We start from the raw sequence: 19,310 nt of genomic DNA on the forward strand, positions 1-19,310 counted from the left end.
ACCAGTGTCTAACCTCTCTCTAAACATTTCAGTCAGTGCCACCGTAGTACATATTACTAGCCATCACAGTGTGTGAAATATTCTGTACCGTCCCATGGATATTTTGGACTACCATATTTTATGATCTATCCACCATTTTGTCTCCAGTGGATCGACACAGTTTAGGTCACTACACCCCTGGATTCAGGAATACTTTGCCAGCTTCTGACTTTTGTGTTTTCCTCCCAGAGTGACAACATATCTTGATAGTTTTAGTAACAAGTCATACAAAAGCAACAATTTTTGTTTAGTGAGCGTGCAAAAACCACCATAACTTGGCTTAGACAGTTTGGAGGTTACTGTGCATCCGTATTAGCTACGGATATTTGACTGGATAAGTGATTTGATTTACATTAAGTGCCAATGGCAGGAAGATATGAGCCATGCAGGCGAGGGAAGTTTGTGGCCAGGTTCACAGGTGACATGGTAAATAACAGTTTTGATTTTTATCCCTTGTAGATTTATGCATGTGTTTGTGAAATAGGATGTTTATTTTTCATTTGTTGAATTTCATTTTATGGTTTTCTTATAGATTTTGACAATAATTTTTGACAGACAACGGTTCATTTTGTTACAAGTTTACATGGTATTAGGTGGCTGGTATTGTTGTATGTTGTATTGGCCTCCGTACATCCGTATTTTGCATACCGTGTGACAGGAAGAAGCGTTTCGTGAAGTCCTTTTCGCGCTTTTGGCATGCAGCCAATAGTAGCTCCCTTTTGTGTCAATTGTATGAAGTGTGGTCCGTAGATCAATCAGGGTCTCTACGATTGCAGCATTTTCAACTGGAATTACGGAGTGTTTTTTGCAACTGAGAGGGGAGAGGGACGACGGGAAGACCTCGGAATGGTTAGCTAGGAATGGAGACGGAATGTTACGCATAAGTTCAGTCAGTATTTGTTTCTTGTTTTGGGCAATCAACAATTAGAGAGTTTTGGATACTCTGTGTGGTTACTAACAACACAACACAACTGTATTGTAGAATTGTCATTCCTTCATATTGCAGCTATTTTGCCTTTCATTTTGTAGCATGACTTGATTATACATATGCATATTTGACAACATAGGAAACTGAGTTTATCACAAACTACTTGTCAAACAAAAAATGTTGGTAGTTGAGAAATCAATCGATGAGGTTATTGTGATCAAATCTATTCTTTGACCCCAAGGCATGTTACAATGTACATATCTGTTTTGAAGATCGTACACACCAAAAACAACCCAAATACTTCAACTTGTATCAAAATTATCACTACTTCATTTATAAAGGATTCAAAAACTTTCAACTTGTCTATCAGATTGAATTATTGTGCTTGGATTTTGGACACCATGTGAGAAGTATGACATGGTGTCGGCCATTTTGGGTATTTTGATATGGGTCCCAACTACACAGTGTCATTGCACACCCAGGTATGGTTATTATTTTAGGGTATTTAGCACCTTTTTCTAACTAAACAGTATCACTATAAATTACCTCTAACTTTTCGCTGATATTGACATTTACGATAATTTTAGTCGTAATTTTTGGTTGTCAGTTTGAGAGATTTGGAGAATTTCTTTCAAGAAATCAAATTTCTGACCATTTTAAATAACAACAACAAAACATGTGTTTCAAAGGAAAATAGAATTTATTTTTTACCTACCCTGAGTTTGTTACCCTTAAAGGCAAGTTTGTTGATCTTTTTAGATTTGAGAGGTTCTAGCATAAATGTCCATGTTTCTAAAGTTCACTTTGTCGTACAAACAAACATCATTCTGATGTACTTGTCTTTCATTTCTAAACTTTTGTGTTGAAACTTGTTTTGATTTTGTGGAAATTTGATCAATGATATTCCAATTTTGTATATGGTTATGTAATATTTAGTAATATTTAGAGTTTTGTTTGGGAAAATTTACCGGTAATTGTTTTTTTTTTCGTCCCCGATAAGCTGTAATGATTTTAGTGGCCTTGTTTGAGTCATGAGTGTTTGGCACCTGTCCAAGGTGTGCAAAATGACTGCATGATTCTATACCACCTATTCAACCCATTCCTCATCTCATGTATGGTTTGACCCCACTCTTTCTGTTGTGGATCACCTTATAAGCTGAAGGAAATAGGGGACGAGGGATATGGATGTGAGCAAGATTTGTAAACTATTGTGGCAGTTATGATTTGCTCGATATATTGTGACTTCTTGATGATTTAGAACGAGATGTGTGGACGTCAACATAGTTGTGTATTTGAGAATTGTTTTTGACATGTTCGTCAAGTCATTGTATGTTCTTCAACTTCAAGTCATTCTGAATGCAAAGACTTGATAGTTGTGACTTCCAATGCATAGGAAAATTTACTTTTGAAAAATTGATTTTATGTAATTTTGTTCAGGAATCTTAGTACCGGTAAGGTCAGTTTGTCTTCCTAGCCTTGGGTATATTTATAAATATATTTTGTTTTGTTTTTTTGATTCCATGTAATACACAAAACAGAGGATGTTCAAGGTCTGTCAGAGGTCAAAAAAATAATGTTTTGACGTGATTCTTAGTATTGACTGTTTTGTCACTTGGAATTGTCATTTCCTGTAATTTATAGTAATCCATGTTGAGTCTGGAGTCTTTAGTCAGTGCTGAGTATTATAATGCTTTTAGAAATACTAAAATTCATTATGACAATCTATATGGCCCCTGATCTGGACTTTGTGAACCAGTTGTACAGAGGAAGGGCCATGACTTTAGGAGGGCCAATAAACTGTACTACCTTGGTTCACAATGTTTTTATTATATATCGTATGTAGTGGCACAGGAACATTATTTGAATCTCATAAATCACATCCGTTGGTCAGAATGAGAAAAGAATTAGAATTCTTGTGAATCACCACAGACAAAGGTATAGAGGACACTGTATTATGGTATTTCACAAGAAATTGCTGTAAGTTGGTTGTTGGCACAGCAAATTGTCTTTAGTACAAGACACACTGGTTATCACATAACGAGGGATAGGGAACACTGAATGAGTGTTACAAGAAAGTGGTGTGTGTTAAAGGCATATCTTACTGACTTGGAAAAGTTTCGAAACTTGACTTAGATTTTGTGTTTCTTTCTTCAGATCACCAGTCTTGCACCAGTGACGTCAACAAACAACGTATATTCTTCACCGGACAGTGCCATGCCAAGCAGTGCACCGAGTGACTACAGTACTGACCATGGGGTAACACCCCCTCCCTACACACCCCCTCCCAACATGATGACTAGCCCCTCACCAACAGTACCATCAAGGTAAGTACAGAACACATAGTGAATAACAACCAGTGAAGATAAAATGTTCTGGGTGAAATAAAGTTACTCTTGGCTGACATTTCAAGATTAGTCCTTCCTGATGCTTCAGAAACTTTGTGTGGAAAAGGAATGGTTTTTAGATGACAATATGATACCTAACGCAGGGAGTAAATTTCTAAGGTCTGTGCTGTCGTGGAAAAAATATTTGAAAAGTTCTGGAAAATTGAAAGTGTTCCTTGACATTGAAAATAAAGTTTATATAATGATCAGTTGTAACATAAGAAATCACTTTGTCTGAAATGGAAGTTTGTTGCTAGGAAACAAAGTAACCCCGATAAAGTTGTCAAGAAACAGGTCTTGAAATTTGATAAAAAACTAGACAAAATTCAGAGTACATGTATGTCAACATATATAATTAATGTGATGACAAAATTAGTGTCACTGTCATTTTTTGCTTGTAATAATAGTTTATAGTTCTGCCATTAGCTAAAAGTGAAAGTGTATTTGTTCACAAAGTTTTAGTTTTAAAGAGCGCATCAATTTGACAATATCGAAGATAGTTGGATTTATAGTTTAGCAACTTGTCGGTTGATTGGTTTAGTGTCAATACAACTATTGTAAGTAACAAGAGTTAGGATTGGCTAATGTCATGAGTGATTAATCAAGCGTCTACACCCCCTACTTATCAAACCCTTCATGTGTTTCTGCCATGTGAGAGGTCATAATATTTATGGGATGTTTTGATGGGAGGGGTGTCAGAAATTTTGGCAGAACCTCAATGAAGAGAAACAAAGAAATAATGACTAGCTGGATGTGATGTAAACGACAACGATGTGGTGCACAAACTACAAATAATTTAGTCTAATGTTAAAAGTTGTAGTTGCTGAACATTATTTTGCCATAGATATGACCTTTGACATAAGATTACGACCTTTGACATCAGAATTTGTGTGATTTATATGAGATTGCCACCACCACCATTAATGTTCTAGATGCCAACAAAAATGACATTTGTAGCTAACTAAAATAAGTACTTCTTTTCTTTGTACGTTTTAATTAAATCGCAGTATAGATAATATTATATAACAAAATATCTAGATACAATGAAATAAATCGAACAGAGGAACAATCCAGATGATGAGTCCAAACATGTCTATAATTTTTTGTTCAGATATGAATTATAAATATGTTAGAATTTGCTGATGTCATTAAATCTCTGTCTATTGTCATATCATCCATTGTCTTGTGGATTAAAAAGATTTCTTGAGAAGGACAATGATACTGACTCACATTACAAATTACAATATCAGTTTGTTAACACTTTGTCAAGGTTTTAGTTTCCTTTTGTTGTAGAAGGGAGGGGGGAGTGGGGATGAGATGGGATGGGGTGAGATGGGAGGGGGGATGAGATGGGGATGGGATGGGATGGACATTTGGATGAACATACCATATTCCTGTATTTGTATTTGACTTAATTTACAATTTTCACTGAAAAAAATTCTTACAAATTTTGCTTGGGGTGATTTTTACAGTGCAGAGAAGATATGTTGTAAATTGTTGAAAATTTATAATTTGTCCAATTTTTAGTCTTCTATTGTCAGTGGGAATGATAGTAGGAGCTTCCTATTCCTGTATTTTGGCTTAAAATCATGGATGTACACTTTTTTGTCATCAGTTTGTCCCCAGGAGGCAGCAATTACATTGCCAGTGTTTTGTTGTACACGATATTATACAATTTCCCCCAGAAAGTGCCATCAATTTGTCCTGAGATTGGCAACTGTCATGTTACTGAGATGTAGACATAAAAAAAAAAGTAACTTAGTTGAGTATCAATGAATATTTTGAAGTTTCAGCCTGGTTATTGCTCAGATTATAGTAAATTTTTCATAAAGTTTATGAAAACATTTTGTAAATAATCATTAATTCATAACTTAAAAATCTGCAAATGCTCCCCCCCCCCCAAAAAAAAAAAAAAAAAAAAAAAAAAAGTTCATGTCATCCTTAGACAGGGCTCCAAATTAATAGTAGTCCCATGCCCACAGACTACCAATTCTTGTCATGGGACTATCATAATTTGCAGCTGATAGCCACTCAGGCTACCACTGATTATGTGATGAAGATGGAAGATTTATGGACATGAAAGTATTTTAATAACAGATATATTTCCAATAGAGGAAATCTGTTTTCAGTTCAGGAATATAGGACTACAGGTCACAATACTTGGACCAACCAATATCTGAAATTGGTAGCCCACTAGGACTACCAAAGAAAACAGTTAATTTGGAGCCCTGTGACCTTACCTGGTTTTCATATCACAAAAAAAGAAAGAAAAACAGAAGAGAACATGTTTTGAAGACTTTTCATGTAATGACTTGTATATTTGATATTTAGGGTTAATACCCTATTACGCTAATCTTACAACAAACACACAAACTTATATCCTTGTTAGTACCAATATATGTTTGCCAACATGTCTACCTGTTAGTCTTTAAATATCCAATACTGTATTATGACATTGGAACCGTATCATTCTCTTATGACGTCCTATGTATTGGTAAATGCCAGTTTTTTTTGACATTTATTCAAAATGTTAGACAGTTAAAGATTAAAAGGTAATTAGGGTGTCTTACAATTTATCAGTATCCTAAGGGTTCCTACTAGTGTAATCTGATTGGTTTATCTCATTTCTTACAGTACTGATTATATGGGAGATTATTTATTTGAGATATCTCTGTCCAACTCTATGAGTTCATCGTCTAAAAGTGCAACATGGACGGTAAGTGTAACCACAAACTTTTCATCAGATTTAAAAAAAAAAAATTTTTTGAAAGGTTTTGTTTTGTCACTGATTTTGTTGATGCATCAAATGTGGAATGTTGTCTTTGTTTTTTTGTTTCTGTTTCCTCACAAACTTTTCATCAGAACTTGAAAACAATTTTTTTTGAAAGATTTTTTTTTGTCACTGAATTTGTTGATGTATCAAATGTGGAATGTTGTCTTTGTCTTTTGTTTATGTTTCCTCACAAATTTTCAAGTAGTTTCCTCTAGTTTTGATTCATTGCTGACATTCGAAGAATTTCTTTTAAAACCTGTGAACCTATAAAACACAGTTTGTGATTGGTTAATTCCTGACCGTCATTAGATATTGCTATACATCAACCAATCCATTTGAAGTTTGCAACTGTGTAGTGAAGTAGCCCATTTGTTCTTTGCTTCTATATTATGTATAGAACATTCATTTTCTATCCATAATTTTTGAAATTTTGTAGTCTTATAAATTTTGGCATAACTCGGGTCATTTTCTATATATAGTCTATAGGTGAAAAATCCTTTCTGTAATAACTAAATATCAGAATTCTGTTAAACTTATAAAAAAATTACAACAAAAGAAGACAAATTCATAAAAAGTCTGTCTCCACTTCAGTTACTTGTTTGTCATAAAAGTATTTAAAGCGATGATATATTGAAAAATTTTCATTTCTTCTCACAGTATTCAGAATTACTGAAAAAGTTGTATGTACGTATGGGCGTCACCTGTCCCATCAAATTCAAAACAAGAACACAGCCCCCTCCTGGCAGCATCATCAGAGCCATGCCAGTGTTCAAACGTCCAGAACATGTGAAAGAAGTTGTCAAGAGATGTCCCAATCATTCGTCAGCTAAGGAGCACAATGAAGGCCACCCAGCACCGTCTCATTTAGTAAGATGTGAGAATGCCTTAGCAACGTACATGGAGGACCAAACCACTGGTAGACAAAGCGTTATAGTGCCATTTGAAAACCCACAAGGTAAAGTGTTTTGTACTTGATGCATGATTTGTAGCCGTGCTGAAAATAAATTTAAAGTAGTGTTAGTCATTTTATTCTTAGATTGTAGTTATGAAGTAGTAGTAGAAGGAGGAGAGCAAGTCATTTCTCGGTAGATAAATGTTTTCATTTGAAACGTTTGAAATTCTTCCCAATACAACATACATGTATATGTTACAAACAAGCTAAGAGTGGACTAACTAACTTTCTACCTACCTACAATACCTTTTCTTGAATTCAACCAGATTAGGGACAGTTTCTTAGTTCTTAAATTGATTGTAATGATCTAATGATGTTGTTTTTTATTCACAGTTGGAACCGAATACATCACCTGCCTTTACTCTTTCATGTGTTTTTCATCCTGTGTTGGAGGACTCAATAGGCGACCCATACAAGTCATATTCCAGCTAGAGAAAGAGTAAGTCATGTCATGTCGTACTAGATTCACAATCAGGAAATACTTCATTCATCCCACTAGGGGAAATTTTAATGACAGTTCATAATGAAAAATAACAATGAAATTGCGAAAATTGTGAAGTCTCACAAGAAATAGTGGATGTGGAAACTGACATCAACTTAAAAAGACAATATAAAACCGTTCTTCCAATCTGTAACGGCTGTACATCTGATGTGAAGAAACCAATAACACAGAGACCATATGGAAAACAACTGAAAACATAACTACCTGAACTAGACACTCACACATGAAAAATAAAAATCTACCTAAAATTGAGCTTAATCGGAACCACTTAGTTAACTTTTGTTGTTGTTGTTGTTTACAGTGGAACTGTACTAGGTAGAAGAGTTTTAGAAGTCCGAATCTGTGCCTGTCCAGGTAGAGATAGGAAAACAGATGAACGCCATGCCCAACCACCACCCAAGCCATTGAAAAGAGGTAAGTTTGACTGCAATGTTGTATTCATTAAGCCATTGAGTCACACAGCAATGTCACTCCCTAAACCATTGTAAAGAAGCAAGTCACACTGCAATATTGTACACTGTAAACCATTGGCAAGTGATCAGTAGTTAAACTGCAATATTATACTCCGTAAACTGCCATGATATGATATTGACATCCAAAATTATCTTGTCCAAAATTGAATGGAACTGTACATATTTCTATTTTCTTCGTAAAATTTCGATCTAGACATACTTTTCACAGTGCTAATACTACAACATGACAAGAACTTGTTTTAATTGATGTTTGTGTATTTTATACAGGGTACAGTAAATCACAAGGCTTTCAACTCATGTCGGTGGGAAGTAAGAGAAGGAAAGGAGACGATGACATTTACACACTGACGGTAAGTCCAATCAATCAATCAATCAATCAATCAATCAATCAATCAATCAATCAATCAATCAATCAATCAGTAGTCATTTAATCACTGAAAGCATTTGTAAAGTACCAAGTCAAGTACAGTGTAATATTACAAGACATCGTCTACTATTAGATTCTGTTGTGCAGCATTTTATGACTGGTTGAAATCCACCTTATAATATCAAACTTTTGTGTAGCAAGACCTGATAGGTTGAAATCCACAGTTCTGCAATAAACTGTTAATGTTGTATAGCAAGCTCTGATTGGTTGAAATTGACCACCATATATACTGTTGTATAACAAGTTCTGATTGGTCAAAATCCATTTTACCATTACAGTATCAATTATATTATTGATGATTTTCTCCCTACAGGTGCGTGGACGAGAAAATTATGAAATTTTATTGAAAATCAAGGAATCATTAGAGTTGATGAGTTACATTCCACAGAACACTATAAACCAATACAGGGCCCAGCAACATAGACAGTAAGTATTTATTGACAAATTGCATCGTTTTCACAAAATATTCACTCAACTTTGTGATCACAGACACCCGTCAACATTGCTGAAAACTTATCCAGACAATTTTGATGTTTTTGTTGCATATATAGTTTAGTTGAGAACATTTACAACACGGTATGAGAAATTTCTTTTTTCACCTACTTCTAAATTTTATCCTGTTTTTAGAAAAAGTCAAACTTCACGTGCAAATGTGAAGAGCAATTCTGTCAAATTAGAAAATAGAATAAAGTTAAAGTTTTCTCAGTCTTGTATCGCAGCACTTTATGAAAGTTTTGTATAATTTATAGTCAGACAATAGCAAGAGAAAACATGGCAAGCTAAGAAACAAAGTTTGTGTGATTTGATGGTTTTGAGCTATGTTTTGAGCTATGTTTTGAGCTATGTTTTGACGGGTGAGTGGTCTGTGTGACTGTTACTCAGGGTGATGGGGCATACCTCTGTTATCATGGTTCATTTCACATTACTGCATCCAATTTCAGATATTTCTTTATATATACTTGGTCTTTGCTATATCATATTCCATCTCCCCTCCCCCTCCCCTACCCACCCCCCTCCCCCAACCATAACTTTGCTTGTGTGTTTGCCATAAACGTGATAACTATCCAATGATGTGAGAATGAAATGATTCGGTTTACACATGCTTGATAGTATCTGGGTGGAGGAAACATACAAAAAAAAATTCCTTTGAAATTTTGAACACCCCTATCCCCAACTATCCTAAAATGAAAAATTGGACTCCAGACTTTGGTGATTACGGATTACCTGCCCCCATTATCTGTAGAAATTCAAAAAGATTAGATCAGTGGTTTTGAAAATCGTCGACCTAGGATCAACTAGCAAAGGTGAGTTTTTGAACTCTACTTGTGCATGATATGCTACATCTAACAGCAATTTTCTTTCAGCATTTGTTTTTATCTGCAAGAAATTACACTAGAGTGACATGAGAGGAAAATACCCATCACTCTGAGTTGACAGCACTGTGCTCACAGAGCAAGATGGCTGCCATCATAAAATCATGTGACTTGTTGCAGCCAATGAAAATTGTTGTCTAAAAAAAGGCAATCAACTTTGCATGCTGTCTTGTCATGTGGTGTTAATCATCCAATGAGATGTGAATATTTTCAATGATGACCCAATCATGTGAGAGTTTGATGAGGTAATTGGTGACTGATCTGCCTGAATTGTTTCAGGTTGGTTGCAGTCCCAGCCGTTCTTGGAAAGAAGCCAAAGACTGAAAATGACAATGTATGAATGCAGACGACAGTTAAATGGTGCACCAAACTGACTGCAGTGTATATATGGGAAACTGAAACACAAAGACTGTCACAACTTAAATGTTGACAATTCTGACTGTTAAACAAAATTTGTTAAATGTTTCATGACATCAAATGAACTGGAAATATCTCAAAGGATAAAATAAATGTTAAAAAGCTGCCAATTTTATATAGGACATCAGAAGTTTTCAAAGATGCTGCCTTTTGTTCTTCTGCAAGTCAACTTTTTTGATATAAACATGGTTGTGTTCTTCAGTTCTGTACAATTATTATTTTATTATATGATACTACACCTTTCTACATGAATGACCCAAAAGTATTTTATTGTAGCTTTGTTTCAAACAACGAATTTAGAAAAAAACTGTCACATATTTTGTGAACTATACAGACAATTGCAAGGGGATCTTGAAACTGATGACCTCAAATCATGTGATTCCTGACATCCAATTAAAGCTCAGATTCTGTAATAGCAAGAAAGCTCATTGGTCATCAAAAAGATTAATTTGATCAAAGTTATTGATGACAACTATAGAAATTTGGGCTTATTTTTTGTGTCATAAGAACCCCTCTCACTTTAGCAGCTTTGTACTTGTCAACATTTGAATATCATAATCCAAATTTGCAGAAAAGACCTCAGGAAATTAATTTTGATAGACTGAAGTAGTGTTGTTTCTCCCCTGATTAATAATGGAACAGACCTGAAGAAATCAACATAACAATCACATCTTGTGTTATTCAAATTATACAGGACTATACCATTAGACTCTGGGGAGAACTCCCCTTTGCCTATACTTTAGTAGTCAGACTGCCATTTAGTGTATTGCCAGAAATGTGTCTTCCAGCTGCCTATATTTATCACAGCCACTATCTTTGTATATATTGTATATTTTTGATGAGAATTGATGGAAAGAATAGACATAGTAGACTTTATCTATAGACTAGTGTTTGATGTCTTATAGACCTTCACGTTGCAAAACAAATATAAAAAGGACAGAAAAAAAACACCATAAAGAAACCAAGGAATTACACAATCAACCTTCACATATACAACTTTAATATATTAATTCTGAAAAATTTTAGTAAAATTTTATGATATTTAAAAATCATAATTCTAAAATTGACTTCTGTTTTCGTGAACTTTTGAATCTATTTTTTTAAAGTGAAAAGTTAATAAAAAAGTCATTCCGTGCAAAAAAATACTCAAACTCATGACATGAAGGAACAAAACAAACTAATTGGAAGATAAATTTATTACTTGCTATGTTTACTATTTAATTCATTTGGAATTTTTTTTAATATTTGAAATAAAATTTTTATAACTGTTAGAGGGTTGTTGTTTTTGTATGAGATGAGTGAATTGATTGGAGTGATGAAGTACAATTGTTTTGAAGTGTTTGTGTTTGTTTGTTTGTTGTATTGTTCTCAGTTAGGTTCTTTATTATTATTTATTACCCCTTTCTTTCCCCTTCCCCCTCCCCAAGTTGTTTGTTCTGCTTTGTTTTCAGCATGGTTCCTAATTATATAAAAATATAAATTTCATATTAATTTTATTCATTCATTCATTCATTCTTTCTTTCTGCTAGTTGGAATGTCATCTCGCATGTTAATTTCATAATCTTTTCTTTCTTAATCTTGTTTTGTTGTGTTTCATTAGGTACATGGATCTCTTCTGTAACTATGGTAACTGCATCTCATTAATTAATGTCATCCCTTTCTTGTCCTGTCTCTGTTAGGTGTATGATTGGCCGATAACAGGCAGTGCCTCTCAAACTGACAACCAAAATGGGCTGTTTTTTTCTTCCAGAGTCTTGCATCCTAGTTTGTCCAGAACAGCTTCGTACCCACCTTGTCATGGTAGTATTAATGACGGTTGTCATGGTAGCATTAATAACGGTCTGCCTCCTATCAACTCTTTTGCTTCTAACTCCAGTCGAGACGCGGGATATCGCCAGGGCAATGAGAATGGTGGTTATGATGAGACAGACAGTGGTGTGGCATTGCCACCACCTCCCATGCCAAATGGACCCACAATGGTTGCCGATAGCCAGGGATATTCCCACCAGCCGTCCATCACCCAGGCCCAGCCTCACATGCCAACCACTTCCCTTGGTTTCACACAGTCATCCATTCCTGACATGAGCATACACGGGTACGTATCAACACTCATTTCTTTGTTAGCCATCTACAATTTATTATATCATATAAGTTATTTTCCCTTCAAAATTATTTGACAAAAATACAACTGTTTGTGTAATATTTGTTTTACACATTTCAACTTTATTTTGGACTAGAATCATAGAAATAATATTTATGACTTGATATTAAAATTGTACTACTTTTGCTTCAAAATTATTTGACAAAAATTCTTGTTTTTATGTACAGTTTTGACAAATGTCAACTTTTTTTTAGACTGGAGTGTAAGAAATAATGTTTATCTAAGAATTGATGTCAAAATCATTTTGTAAAACTAAAAGTTATGACACTCGCCAAAAATTAAGGAAATTATGGCATTATTATCAGGATATAAGACATGTCAAGGAATGATAATGTTTTTTGTTTTGGTTCTAATCAGGTGGTTGAATAAACTGGGTTGTGAAAATTACACTGAATCTTTCCGTAAGAAGGGGTATCTGTTTGTCCACCAGCTGGAGGAGGTTAATATTGAGGTAAGAATAACACCAGGATTGGAAAAAAATATGTGGGTGTAGGATACTACCTGTCACGGAGGTATTCCCAAGGGAATACACTTACATGTACTAATGATGAATATTTAAGGTATCTTCAGTTATGTCTCTGACATGCTGTATCCTGACTTGTAAAATATCTTGGCCTCATTGTATTCATTCAAAACCAGTCAAAACCAGTTGACTCATGTATGGTCCACACTCTCTGTTTATTGTTCTTTACAGACCATCACAGAGTAGTATACTCCCCTTGAATTCTTGAGAATGATAGATATTCATTTACATAACAATATATTCTTTTTATATGCAAATTCCCCATGGCTCTATCATTATTTGATGGGGGAGAGGGGCACACAACTGTTGGAATGTCATAATGAATGAAGGGGATAAAGATGTTCATTAGTTCACAGTGGACCAACAGAACAGTAGACACATTTGTATTCAAACTAGGGAGTTAAGGTTTGTGGTAGGAATAGTTTTAGACCCTCTATGTTAAACTCAGTTTGTGTCTTTCCCCACAAGTAGATGTTGTTATACACTTGCCAAATATAGTAGTATATCGATTAGTCGGTGCATATCCACATTCACCCTTTGTGTTACTGCCATAACCATTTACAGTAGCTGTATGTCAGATCATCACATTTATGGCTTCTATTACAGTCAATAGTATGTGGGAAATAGTCATTTTTTTCCAATTATGAAGAAGTGAATACTAAACACAGGTATATATTTCTACACACTGGTAGAATTTTTGAATTCAACCTTTTGATAACAATTACATCTGTTTTGTGTCAGTTAATATACCAGTTCAATATTCATTTGTGAGTTAAGAAACAAATACTTTGAATCTCTGTATCACAGGATCTTGAAGACATGAAGGTATCTCCTCGTCAAAAAGACAAAATATGGAAAGCAATAATTGAATACAAGGCTGCCAATAACTTCAGTGGTACACCAAGCATGCTGCGGTCGTCCAGCTCAGCGTCGACAGTCAGTCTACACAGCCAAACATCTATGGACTCACACAGCGTCTATCACGCCACCAGGTTCACACTGAAGCAAACATTGTCATTCAAAGTTGATAAAGAAGAGAAAGAACAAACATCTTGTATGGAAGAAAATAAAGAAGTGGAAAAACCACGTAAAATGACACTTAGAGACAGAAACATGAAGCACTAAGTAACACTCAATTTTGGAGCTGTAACCCCGTTTCTTGGGAATATGCTCACCACATGTGTTTTTATGGACCAAACCACTTCAAACTCCTGGGGGTTTAAGTGTAAAAAAAAAATCATGTGAATGGATGAAAAGATTGAAAGTAAGCCATTCAAAAAAGTCAGAATGCGTTTCGCTGAATATTAGCGCAACACAGAAAAGTGATCATCCAAGGAATTTCTCAAAATTTGTATATTTCTACCCTGTCGACCATTTTGGAAAATATTTGTTTTTTTGTTGCCTACGTAGATTTTAAAAGACTTGTAAGCCCTTTTTGTGTCACAATCTGCCAGGAGTTTTAATTTCATTGCTCGGTTACTTTTGTTGTACAGTGACAGAGATGATGTTAGTACATTGTCATTGTTATTTTTGTTTTTTATGTTACCATGGTAACAACTGTAATTAGATATCTGTTACTGTTTGTGAGTTGTTGTATTGTAGCCTCAAATGCTATCCTGATTTATCCAACCATGATACTTTGGACCAAAAGTTGCAACATTTAATGATTGACAATTTTAGCATTTGTTTGGATGTGTTAAAAGATCGTCATTCTTGTTGTACTAATCCATCCATGGAACATTTGCTTCAAAAAATCTTAATTCAATTATGGATGTCATTGCATACCTTATTCAGGTCATACATCATGTTGCTAAGGTAACAGCAACTTAAGGCTGCAATGCATCTTGGGAATGGCAATTTTTTAAGCCATGTGTATTCGTAGTGATATAGAACTGTATTTAGTGCCGCACTCTCATTCATTGCACTTCATATGTTAAAAATACTTGTCAAACAGTATATCATTTTGTTGCCATGGTGACACCCTCCAAACATTGCCATATGGTATGCCTTGATTTCCATGGTTACAACTGTACTAAACATTGCCTTTATGTTGTATGCATTGGTCTCTATAGCATCAATTCATACTTAAAACATTGACTTATATATGATACATAATGGTTTCCATGGTTACAACCTTATAAAACATTGCCATATATGGTATGCATGCATATTTTTGCCATTGTGCATGTGTTGAAAAACAATCTGCCATACTGATACCTGCCCAAATAAGGATATGTCACTGTCAAGGTCAAGGATAGTGGTTTTCAGTTTAGAAGTGAAATTAGGCATGGTCTGATCAGCTGTTACTCCCAAATATCCAAATGTGGTCTGAGATCTGTTCATACTCACTGAAAAGTTCACTGATTCTGAGTACCGCTCTTTATGTATATTTTCCACTAGACTGGAAACTATTGCTACAATTCCCTTACTATATTAGAAGCTAAGACACTTAGCAACTGGAAGTTTTGTCATTGTAAAAGGAGCTGTGTCAACAACAAGACTTGTTAATTAGTTGTTCAGTATTTGTTGGCTCAACTGAATGTATTTAGTTGTTCAGTATTTGTTGTCTCAACTGAAAGTATTTAGTTGTTCAGTATTTGTTGTCTCAACTGAATGTATTTAGTTGTTCAGTATTTGTTGTCTCAACTGAATGTATTTAGTTGTTCAGTATTTGTTGTCTCAACTGAGTGTATTTAGTTGTTCAGTATTTGTTGTCTCAACTGAATGTATTTAGTTGTTTAGTGTTTGTTATCTCAACTGAATGTATTTTGTTTAAGGAATGATTGCTCCGCTTTATCCAAATTGGTCAGAATATTCCATAATATGTAAATATTCCAAATTTAAAACTTTTCTTCAGGGGTGGTAGATGTACCTCGGTCCTGAAAAGATTAGGTTGTTCCTCTTCAAAATTGTTTCAGGTTTTTAAAAAAAAGGCATCTACATTTCATCCCCTCAGTTGTTGAGTAAAATTTTTGTCAGAGAACCCGTAGATAAATATGTTGCCTCAATTTTGTGGCTGCATATCTATATGTCATTAAATGCAGCAAGCACATGATGAAAAAGGCGAACTTAGAATTAGTGAACTAACAGTGAGAAATGTGGAAAAATGGTAAAAAATGAAATATGATTGAAAACTAGCCAATATTGTATAAAACAGCTGAGAAACATGTAAAACTGTTTTAGCCAGAGGCCATATTTTTCCGGTATTTTGTCAAAGCTGTTATCCTTATACAGTGAAATAACGTACTAACTGCCTTTTAGTTTGTCCATAGTGGGAAGTTACACTGTGCTGCACTTTCCACCCCTAAAATGCCTTAGCTTTTGGCAGAGTCCTATAGTGTTGGGCCACACCAAAGTAGGGGTGCTTGGTCACAGGGTTTCCAAATTGACGCGGTTTACCATTGTTGCTGTTTGTATGTATTTACAACAGTTTTCTTGTAGGAAATAGAGTATTTTTTCCAAATCATGAAACATTAAAAAACAGCATTTCTGTCCTCCACAAAAAATGTTGTCTTAGATGAGAAATATGGTGGGGAAAAACTAACAACTCATCGTGTTTCTTTTCAATGTATATAGTTATGGCTTTAATAGTACCACCTCTCTTGTGGAAATATTTGTTGGATGGATCATTCTATTTAATGGTAGGGGAGGTGAGACAGAGGAGACAGTCTGCCTGAAAATAAATTTTGAGATGTCATTGTCTGGGATTTTTAATGTAGCCAAGGAAAAATGGAAATAGCAGAATTTGCCTAAAATGTACATTCTTCAGTTGATAAGTAATTTCTGGTTGTGGAAGAAAAAATAAACAAGTTTAAAGTTTGTATAAAAAAATATGACCAGTTTAACGTGAGAATTATTGAGGTCATACCAGAAGAATTGAGAGTAGGGGAAAGAAGTCACAAACAAACTTTGAACTTTGAACTTAATGACTGGAGAGATATCTCATTATGAATATCGTATTTATCATTTTCTCAATAATATGTTCCTGGATTGTTGTGTTGTGTGAATTTGTGGTAGTTCCAAATGTTTGTAGACAAAAACAGAGATATTACATTTTCTAGGAATTTTAGAAGACTAGTAACATTCTGTATACTGCAAAAAAAATATACCTGTTTTTGTGAAAACTTTTGAGTCCACACAAAGAATTTGTATTTTGGTTAGCATGTTTTGGTGTCTGTTTCCATCTCCAGTTCTTTTTACATTCATTGATTTTTTTACAAAAGATGTTTTCTGTGATGAAACCAGAATGGAATAGATAAAACAATACGAATTTCAATATCACCAGGGGAAGGGGGTCAATTGCCTCACATTGGATGTCTTGGCTGCCATGAGCAGCAGGCCATGGATAGGTTAAAGGTCATTTGTGGCCAGGTCAAAGTTCAGCCCTTGCTGGCTGTGACCTTTGACCTGTATTCGAGGCCTGCCACTGCCATTATATTAATAGTGTTATAAACTGCCATGTTTTCCATAGCTATCATATCACACTACCAGAAAACACCAGTATTTGAGTAAGTTGAGTTTTAGCTGCCACATCATTCATTGTTTATTATTTTTGTAACATGTTAGAAATAGACTGTTTTTATATACATACATGTACTTTTTGTATAAGGACCTCGGGGGTTGAAATCAAACTTTTTGTGACATTCTGTATGTCAAACTGCCTTTAGCTGATGTGAACAGAGACAGAGTTCTTAAGAGTTTCAATAAGTAGGACTTTCTAGGGGTGTGGTTACATATTTTTTTTAGAGTTAGTTTAAAACTACTTTTTAGTTCATTCCTACATGCATGTGGGTCAGAAACTACTGAAATTGATAGATTGGTAACAGACACCAGACAATATTTTGATTTTCTGTCTTTCCTTTCATCTTTTTACTTCTGTATATGTCAAGAATTAAAGGGAACATCTTTGTATCATTTGTTGACAAGTAATAAACGGTTTATTTCACTTGAAATGATCCTTCCTACTGGTGTCTATATGTATGTATGTATGTATGTATGTATGTATGTATGTATGTATGTATGTATGTATGTATGTATGTATGTATGTATGTATGTATGTATGTATGTATGTATGTATGTATGTATGTATGTATGTATGTATGTATGTATGTATGTATGTATGGATGGGTGGATGTATGTATGTATGGATGGGTGGATGTATGTAATACTTTGAAAAAGAATTTTTATGCATTTCTATGTATGTATGTATGTATGTATGTATGTATGTATGTATGTATGTATGTATGTATGTATGGTATGTATGGTATGTATGTTGTGTGTGTGTGTGTGTGTGTATGTATGTATGTATGTATGTATGTATGTATGTATGAGGGTTAGGGTTAATATTTGGGTTAAACATGTATGATTCATAATATGAGGGTGAAATATTACTTTACTTTAATTATGTAAGCAAAATGTGTTTACTGTCAACATTATTTATATGCAAATTGACTTTATTTTTACATAGTACCAGTAATAAAGTTAAACTTGTATGCATTGCACTGAATACCATCTAAACCACATTCACATTTGATTATTATTGCTGTTAATACTCCAATACTGTTATCAGTAAACTTGCATCTCTTACTTACTCTCCTAGACTAGTAAACTCACATCTCTTTACTCTCCTAGACTAGTAAACTCACATCTCTTTACTCTCCTAGACTAGTAAACTCAAATCTCTTTACTCTCCTAGACTAGTAAACTCACATCTCTTTACTCTCCTAGACTAGTAAACTCACATCTCTTTACTCTCCTAGACTAGTAAACTCACATCTCTTTACTCTCCTAGACTAGTAAACTCACATCTCTTTACTCTCCTAGACTAGTAAACTCACATCTCTTTACTCTCCTAGACTAGTAAACTCAAATCTCTTTACTCTCCTAGACTAGTAAACTCACATCTCTTTACTCTCCTAGACTAGTAAACTCACATCTCTTTACTCTCCTAGACTAGTAAACTCAAATCTCTTTACTCTCCTAGACTAGTAAACTCACATCTCTTTACTCTCCTAGACTAGTAAACTCACATCTCTTTACTCTCCTAGACTAGTAAACTCACATCTGTTTACTCTCCTAGACTAGTAAACTCACATCTGTTTACTCTCCTAGACTAGTAAACTCACATCTGTTTACTCTCCTAGACTAGTAAACTCACATCTGTTTACTCTCCTAAACTAGTAAACTCACATCTGTTTACTCTCCTAGACTAGTAAACTCACATCTGTTTACTCTCCTAGACTAGTAAACTCACATCTCTTTACTCTCCTAGACTAGTAAACTCAAATCTCTTTACTCTCCTAGACTAGTAAACTCACATCTCTTTACTCTCCTAAACTAGTAAACTCACATCTCTTTA

General features: G+C 34.5%; 1 protein-coding gene across 4 annotated transcripts in view; it reads left to right on the forward strand.

The window, feature by feature from the left end:
- The window catches only part of LOC144451172 (tumor protein 63-like), a 61,838-nt gene extending 43,958 nt beyond the window's left edge, over nucleotides 1-17,880 (forward strand). For 2 of the 4 annotated variants that reach the window (XM_078141966.1, XM_078141967.1), the window contains 10 exons: nucleotides 3,122-3,291; nucleotides 5,986-6,067; nucleotides 6,782-7,079; nucleotides 7,410-7,515; nucleotides 7,880-7,992; nucleotides 8,319-8,401; nucleotides 8,792-8,904; nucleotides 12,145-12,363; nucleotides 12,787-12,880; nucleotides 13,760-17,880. In XM_078141966.1, coding sequence (XP_077998092.1) covers nucleotides 3,122-3,291; nucleotides 5,986-6,067; nucleotides 6,782-7,079; nucleotides 7,410-7,515; nucleotides 7,880-7,992; nucleotides 8,319-8,401; nucleotides 8,792-8,904; nucleotides 12,145-12,363; nucleotides 12,787-12,880; nucleotides 13,760-14,077 — 1,596 coding nt within the window. In that variant the 3' untranslated portion in view covers nucleotides 14,078-17,880. Of the gene's footprint in view, nucleotides 1-773; nucleotides 929-3,121; nucleotides 3,292-5,985; nucleotides 6,068-6,781; nucleotides 7,080-7,409; nucleotides 7,516-7,879; nucleotides 7,993-8,318; nucleotides 8,402-8,791; nucleotides 8,905-12,018; nucleotides 12,364-12,786; nucleotides 12,881-13,759 lie in introns of those variants that run through there. The other 2 variants (XM_078141968.1, XM_078141965.1) reach the window with 2 other exon arrangements.
- Nucleotides 17,881-19,310: the final 1,430 nt, after the last annotated feature.

Source organism: Glandiceps talaboti, chromosome 21 (assembly GCF_964340395.1).
Source record: "Glandiceps talaboti chromosome 21, keGlaTala1.1, whole genome shotgun sequence".
Classification (NCBI taxonomy): Eukaryota; Metazoa; Hemichordata; class Enteropneusta; family Spengelidae; genus Glandiceps; species Glandiceps talaboti.